General features: G+C 47.4%; 1 protein-coding gene across 1 annotated transcript in view; it reads right to left on the reverse strand.

The window, feature by feature from the left end:
- The window catches only part of ARSJ (arylsulfatase family member J), a 32732-nt gene extending 26035 nt beyond the window's left edge, over nt 1–6697 (reverse strand). The window contains exon 1 of the mRNA XM_041459383.1: nt 6164–6697. Within this exon, the coding sequence (XP_041315317.1) occupies nt 6164–6531 (368 nt within the window). The 5' untranslated portion in view covers nt 6532–6697. The remainder of the gene's footprint in view (nt 1–6163) is intronic.
- Nucleotides 6698–8070: the final 1373 nt, after the last annotated feature.

Here is an 8070-nt window from a genome sequence, read left to right on the forward strand (position 1 = left end):
CAGAACTGCACAGGAGTCCACTGCCACCATTCAGCTTCTTGTCACAGGCAGCTCTATGTGTCATCAATTACAAAGTATGTATCAGGAACAATGCTAAAATTCCTTAATTGCTTTAAGCCTAACTTTTCCATGGAATATAATTTCTCTTTTACAGTTGGAACACCCAACAAAAGCAAACCACAGGATAAAAGCCTACAACAAGCTCTTTGGAGTACTGATAATTTACAATCACAGATTTTCTAAATTTATTTCCAACTATATTTCTTTAGTTTACTGTACTTTGGAAAAGCACGTAAATTGGAAAATGAAAAACAAAAATCAATTTCCACTACATAGTTACAGATGTCAGGCAATGCTGTTTGTTCCACGTAACAGACTTTGACTATCAAACAATATTCTTAGAGGCTGCCAGAAAGTGATGCAAGAGAAAGTTATCACAACCTGTCCTACACTTTGCTACTTCCTGCATGTGCTACTTTTTATCTCAATTGCTTGCATGTAGTTTCCCTTCCAGCCCTGTTCTCCACATGCTCCTTTGTGCAGTCCATTAGTAATTACAGTGATATGGACAGACCTCTTGTAGCTTAATACTCCAGAGCAGCTCAGTACCTGGATCTAATTTTCCATAGAACAGAGGAGAGCAAACAGAGGCAGAAGAAAATAAAGAAAAATAAGTCCTTGCATTTAATTATTTACTTGTTCTCTGTGTGTGATTCATATGTATGTATGGACAATGTCATGCTAAGTGAAAGACATAAGAACATGGAAAAAGATACCTCAACATCTTTGGCAGCCATCCCACAAATGGTCCTGAAAGAAGTCAGCAGAAATAAACAATGACATACTCCAAGAGTTATGAGGCCTAGGGGGAAAAATCTTGAAAATTTCCAGAGAAAACGAGGATGAAAACAGGAATTTCTAGGAGAAAACTGAAATTAAACTTTCACACAGTATTTTCTCCCAGAGTGAACGCTGAAATAGTTTCTGGCATTTAGTAGTGTTTTATTCACAACATGCCTCAGAAGGCCTTCTGTATTAATCTGTCCTTCAAATGAGGCACAGATGAATCCAAGCTGGAAGAGACACCATCCAATCCAACCCTTTTCCCCAAGACAGACTCAACTACGTTATGTCATTGCTGACATATCCTTCATAATGACTGCCAGTGCAGAAACCCAGCAATTTCCCAAAGCCACCTACTCCAGGGTTTCACAGTCTCTGTGTTGCAGGTTCTCCCTCTGATCTGACCTGAAGTTTTCCTGCTGCAGAAAGCGCCTCACTTCTTGTACCACCCAGCATGACACTGAACACACACGATGCCCTTTCTATGCACAGCTCTTAAAACACCAGAGGCCTACCACGTCCCTTCCCATTTTTCTCTTCTTTAGACTAAACAGCTTTGTTTCATCTGATCCTTCCCCCTGAGTTATCTCCCTGAGATACTGATCACCCTTCTCTGGACACTCTCCAATGATACAGACGTTGCTGTTGGAGAATGATGCCCAAGTTTGGGCAAAAGTGCTCCAGCCATGGAGAAGAAGGGCTCTTCACAGACCTACCAGGCCCCACATTCTCAAACTCATGTGATGTTCGCCTTTTTTGTAAGAGCATGACATTGTTGACCTCACACCCAGTGCATCATGCATTGTAATTCCAGCTACTTTTCTAAAGGAATACTGTCTAAGGAGCTGATCACCATCCTCAGCCTGTTAAATTTCTTTCTGCTTCAGGAATTCAGCAGAGCATCTTCTATTTATCACTGCTGGCTTTAATTTTGCTTTATTTCAGATTATGTCTCTAATTTGTCAGGATGATTTTCAGTATCACCACAGTCCCTTAATGCTGGCAGGCCCTCCTATCTCACCAGCACATTTAATCAGAACATTTTATTTCATCATCTCTGTTCTTAATGGAAACACTGATCAGAATTAAACTCGGGAGCACTGACTGCCAAGTCCCTTTACTCCAGGGCAGATAAAGTATCAGGTCACCTCTTGGTACTTAAGCTGATATTCTGCAGCCCTCATTTTGTTAACTACAGCACAGGGAATGTACCTAATGGAGTGTTAGATATGCTTCCCAGTATCCTGTCAAGGCCCCAGACCCCTGACTGCAGCTCAGAGCACGGCAGGTAACTTCCCAGTGACACACTGCTGTACTGGCTCCTTCTCAGAGCAGCACCCTGCTGGAGCTGCAGCCTGGGCCAGGATGCACCCAGGAGCAGGGAGAGAGGAGGCTGACCAAGAATTCGCACCCTCAGAGTAAAGGATTTCTGTTTGCTTGAAGCCAGCTACACTGCTTTCAACTCAAAGGACTTAGCCCACTCCTGTTTACCAAAGTAAGTCTTACTTTGCTCAAACATTGTCATTTTTAATGCTGAACTAGGTATCACTACACAGGGATGCCTAGAGCCATATGCCTAACACATATAGTTATATATATGTTTATAAATGTGTGACATTTCTGAATTAGGTAAGAGATATAATTACTTATATTACAATAACACTCAGATTATGCTTACTGATTGTACAATCTATTTCTGTCTGCTTTGGATGAGCAAATTCTCAATATTCCATTTTTTCCTAGGGGAAAGAAAAGGATTTATTTCCCCAGACTTTCAGCATTTCCCAACATCTTCCATCTCTGCATTCCATCCACAGTGCAAAGCTCATTCCTGAGATTAGTGCAGGGCTTCCATGACTCAGAAAATGAGTTCAGTTCCCACTGATCTGTAACCCCAGCTGTGCATCAGATTCTACAAAGAGAGATTCCTGCTCCTGAATGGATGAGGAATCTTCCTGTGGCCCAGATGAATTCCAGTGCAAATCATGGTCCCCAGGCTACAAGTCCCATGGTCAAAACCCAGGAGCCTAGAGGAGGCAGCAGGTATCTAAATAAAGCCAAAAGCATTTACAGCCCATTATGTCTATATTCCTCCTTATCAGTCAGTATTAATTGTCAGATTCCTTTGCTAAATTAGATATTGTTCCAGCAAATACCACTGCATGGCATAATGAACTGGGGCAGCTACCCCAAGACATGCTCCTGTAAGCTCACAGGCTTTCAGCCAGGTTCCCATTCTGCTCAAATTATTTAGGTTTTGAGGCACGCCTGCTACTTTCAAGAAGGAAACAACCACAAAAAAAAAATACTGTATCACACAAAACAATTCATCTGGAGACAATTTGTGTCACTCAACACCCAAGCCCAATGACAAGCACAGGTTTAGTCCAGCTGCAGGACGTGGGAGAGGCCGAGCAGTGTCCCAGAGCTGCCCAGGGCAGAGCACACCCTGTCACCCAGGTCCCTGCTGCCATCCCAGCTGAGCAGAGCTGCTCCCTCACCTCCCTGCACAGCCCCAGCACATCCCACTGGCCCTCAGCCCACTGGCTCACGCCTTTCTTCTCCATTCCTGAGGCTCAGCTCAGCTGCAAGCCCCCACACACACCCAGAAGTAAAGCCCAAAATAAAAAGCTGTGGAAACCAGCCCTACTAGTGGCCTAAAAGCAATGGTTTTGGATGGAGTGAACGGGGAAAATGACAATACTGTGGGAAAGCAAGGAATGAAAGCAGCCAAAGGCTCACACACAGGGTGTGAGGAAGCAGATAGGACTCAGAAGAGGTCAGGATGACCAGCTCACCAGTTGCCACACTGTGGTACAGCACAGGGGGAAAAAATAATTCTGCCTCTTCCTTCTAACACGTCATCTCCAGCCTCCGTCCTTGTACTTGCTCACACACAGGACAGCCACCAAAAGTAGGGTCTCTACTAACACAGGCCATGGAGGGGCTGCCTGGAGACCTGTGAAGAACTTGGGCTGTTCAAAGTCTTCTCCAAAATTTAACTTCCAGTTGGCAACCTGAGTCAGTCATGACTCTGATTTACACAAGTCCCTCTGGATTTGACTGATCCAATAGGTTATGCTGGGAACATGTTCTAGTTCAAGGTGTCCATGCCCATGGCAGGGACCTGGACTAGGTTACCCTTTAAATGTTCCTTCCAACCTAAACTATTCTTTGGCACTATGTTAAGCACTGGATGTGTACTGGGAGGCATGGAGCATTCCAGGTGATCCTACAGAAGATGAGCAGGTCTTTAACCTGGAACTAACACATTTAAGAACTCAAGAAATAACAGCATTTGTCCTGGATTAGAATTAGAAGTGTGTTGGCCATTAAAAGCAGTCATCAAAGCATTTATCTTCAGCAAGAATGGAAACAGTATTCTCTGAACATGCCTGTGAGTACTCTGCCCAGCCTATTAACCCCTCACCAATCCCTCCCTGATTTCTCACTCATGAGAAATAGCTCTCTCTCTACAGCTCCTTTTTCCCTGAAGTAGAACAACATTTTAAAAATTGCTCTAAGGGCTTCAGACCAGCAGACTAAGAAAATAAAGACACAGCATAAGCAAATTTCTTTTTTCCTATAAAAGTTTCCAAAACCAAAGAAAGCAGATTTGCAGAACCATTTCTGCCTGGCAAGCCCATGAAAAGAGCAGGGTTCCTCAGAACATGCCCACCTTTTACTGTACTTAAAGAAGGATTGAAATAGTTCAACTGAGTTACAGTTATTCTTAGCTTGTATTTTTCTCATGTTTAGACAATCTCTGCAGCCTCCAAGAGCCAGAGCAGCACCCTGGTTCCACTGGAACCCGGCGATCCCACTCCTGCAGCTGCTGCATGAGTCATTCCTGTGCAGCATGACATTGCCTTTGTAAAGCACTGCTTCCCAAAGCCTCATCCTCAGAAAGCTGGCTGGCTACGTGCTGCTGGTGGAGCTCCTGGCCTCCAAGCGCTGCGTGCCTCTAAAGACAAGCGGGATGCACTGAACGCCGCCCTGGCACACGTTTCCCTTGGAAGCTGCTGCTTTAGCTGCCGCAGGGCAACTCTGCTCTGGTCAGTGAGTGAGGAGGTGTCTCCAAATCACTTCTGAGACATAGTCTGCACAAAGAAGTAAAAATAAAACCAAAACAAAGACCTGTGTGGAATTCCTGCTCTAGATAACGTGTCAGCTCTCCATGCAAATCTTCCTGGTCCAGCAAGTCTGGGAAATAGACCGAGACTGGGAATTATCTCCGGCTCTACCACATGGAGATGCGAGACACCAGGCCAGTTGCTTGTTTTATTTAACATGTGTTTCTTTTACCAGCAGCATTAACATGGCCTTGTTCCTGTTTATACTTCGGGAAAGGAGAAAATAAACTTTTTTCCCTCTCATTTTGTTTTGCTCTTTTAGGAGTTCCCTGTTCCTGTCAAAGGGAGTTAAGCCAAACAGAGACAAGGAAGTTTTGTTCCAGAGTAAATGTGTCCACACTTGGAGATTTAGAAATTGTTCCTACAGTTCCAATGCATAAACTCCCCCCCTTAATCCTCATTAACCTTCTGATGTAAGAAGGCCCTGAGGTTGGGTAATTATTTTGTTAGCAGACCACAGTATAATACAACTTTAAGGCAAAGCACATGACACCCACCCAGTGCTTACACCAGTCAGAAGAGCCACCTATTTTAGTGGCTTTAGTAAAGTTTGCAACTGTCTGCAAAGTGACAAGAGCAATGCTGCAGCTAGGAGGGTGCTGAGAGAGCCTGAACTCCCTGTGCCCATCACTGGGACACCGCCTCATAAATGCAGGATAACCCTTGGAGAGAACCCACATCAAGTTGAACTCCCTGTACCCATCACACTGGGACACCGCCTCATAAATGCAGGATAACCCTTGGAGAGAACCCACATCAAGACACTGCCAGCGAGACCCGTGACCCAACTGCAATGAGCACAGAGGAGAAAACGAAAGGCTGGCATTTCCTCCTCCCCTGAGTCCCCTGGAAATCACAGAGCAAAGCAGAGCTGCTCGCTCCCAGCAATAGCAACGTTACTTGACAACCAGCACGTCTGTCAGCGATGCTGTAAGCACCAATGTGCTCCAGCACTCCGCGGGGTAGCTCGCAGTGCTGAACCCTCCTGCCCCCCTGGGTGACAGCTTTATTTCACTGTTTCAAACCTATCAAAAGTCCATTCCATTCAAGGGTTTTAAGGGAACCAGAGAGGCACCTTCTGCCCACAGGATAACCCAGACATGAACCTGCCAGGCTCACCCGTGCTCTTTCCAACAGGGACGGCGTTTAGGCTGGAGGAGTGAATGATGAAGTAGCAGCAAACTTACTTTCCAGTGATCAATTGGCTTCTGGATGGTGTACACATGGGCTGGACATAGTAGTTCTCCAGCTTGACCCCTTCGGCAGCCAGCTTGTCCAGCGTGGGCGTCCGGATCTCAGACCCGTGGTACCCCACGTCCCTGAACCCCTGATCGTCGGCCAGGATGAAGATGATGTGCGGCTGAGAGCGGGGGGCGCCGGCCTCGGGCTCCTCTCCCAGCAGGTTCCCCGGCGCCTCCCCGGCACCTCCCCGGCGGCTGCCCCAGGCCAGGTAGCCGCAGGTGAGGAGGCTGAGCAGGGACAGCCCGGCCAGCACCGCCGCCACCATCCTCCCCGGGCTGGGGCGGCGCGGCCAGCGGCGCCCACCGCGGGCCATCCACCGCGGCGAGAGGGCAGAAAAGCAGTAACGAAAAGCAAATAAATCAACAAAAACCCAACAAAGCCAGGCGGCCTCGGGACGGGCAGCGCCCGTCAGGGCTCCCGCGGGGCGAGGGACATGGCAGTCACCCCAACTTCGGCAACTTCAGCCGCTGGAGCCGGTGCCGGAGCCGGGCGGGTGGGCAGGGCCCCGCGCTCCCTCCCCGCTCCCTCCGCCCGCCCTCGCCACCGCCCCCGGTGGCTCCCGGTGCTCGGACCCGCCGGAGGACAGGGGCACCCCGGCCCCGGCAGCGCAGCTCCGCTCCTCCCCGCCCGGCCCCTCCGCAACGCCGGCTCTTGCCCCGGCCCGACCCGTCCGCAACTCTTTCCTTCCTTTCCCTCTCCTCCCCTCTGCCCGCACCTCCTCCCCTCCCTCGCCCGCCCCCCGCATCCCAGAGGAAAACCCCCCACCCCGTTCGGCCGCCAGCCCCAGCTCCCCCCCACAGCGAGGTGGTCCTGCTCCTTCCGCCCCCTCGAAATATTGATTGTTTTAAGTGTTCCTGACTTGGCCACAAACATCTGGAAGGTATGAACGTACCGGATTTGTTTCCAGCCACAAAACAGCCCCAAATCCCAAACCCTCCAATTCTGGCGAGGCTGTGGCAAACGCCAGGAATGCGCCTTTGCAGAATACAATCACTTTTAAGAATTTGGGTTAAAGTACGAATGCGCTGCAGTTGCAAAATACAACTGGAAGACACCGAGTCAAGCAGAAACTGATATCCACACAAAATTAGGCTGAAGTAAATCTGCAGGTCTGACCTGTCTAACGTGAGTCAGCATGAACGACTTTTAGTCCCGCCAGGTTTTATAAAGTATTAACTCTTAAACAGGCACTTGGACCAAGCCCGCTAGTTCCTGCACCTCTGTGCTAAGCTCCAGCTGGTCCCTGCCAAGGGACTTTCTACATCCCTCTGGGATCCCTCCTGGATTAAAAATAAAGTAGTGCTGTCTTGAGTGAACTTTACTTTGGGTCAAATATAACTGATTCGGTTCACATCAGGTTGTACAAAACTGTCCCCACTCTAAAATTTCCATGGAAAAAGACCTATTCAGAAATAACTAAATGTTATGTTGAAGTTTTCAATGCTACAGCAGGAAAACACGGAAGTAAAAGCCGATTTAGGGATTTCAGTGTGCTAAGTAAGGGCTTGTCCACGCTGAAAAGTGATACAATAAAGTAACAACTACACCCTAAAACCTGCGGAGATTAACTTCTGAGGTAGAACATCTTCTGAAATCACAGCACATTAACACAAGCTCTTAAAAAAAAAAAACTTAAGAAACTGTGATATTTTTATATACCATCCCTGCCCATGGCAAGGGGGTTGGAATTAGAAGTTCCCTCCAACCCAAGCCATTCTACGATTCCTTGAAGTTACATTCCCTTTAAAAGAATTTTCCATTCCAATTTTTACTCTTGCCTTTTCCCCACGCTTACAAGACCAAAAGAATGTATGTAGACACCTAAATCCATAAATCAGATTAGTGATGCCAT

This window comes from Pyrgilauda ruficollis, unplaced genomic scaffold (genome assembly GCF_017590135.1).
Source record: "Pyrgilauda ruficollis isolate IOZ18807 unplaced genomic scaffold, ASM1759013v1 scaffold134, whole genome shotgun sequence".
Classification (NCBI taxonomy): domain Eukaryota; kingdom Metazoa; phylum Chordata; class Aves; order Passeriformes; family Passeridae; genus Pyrgilauda; species Pyrgilauda ruficollis.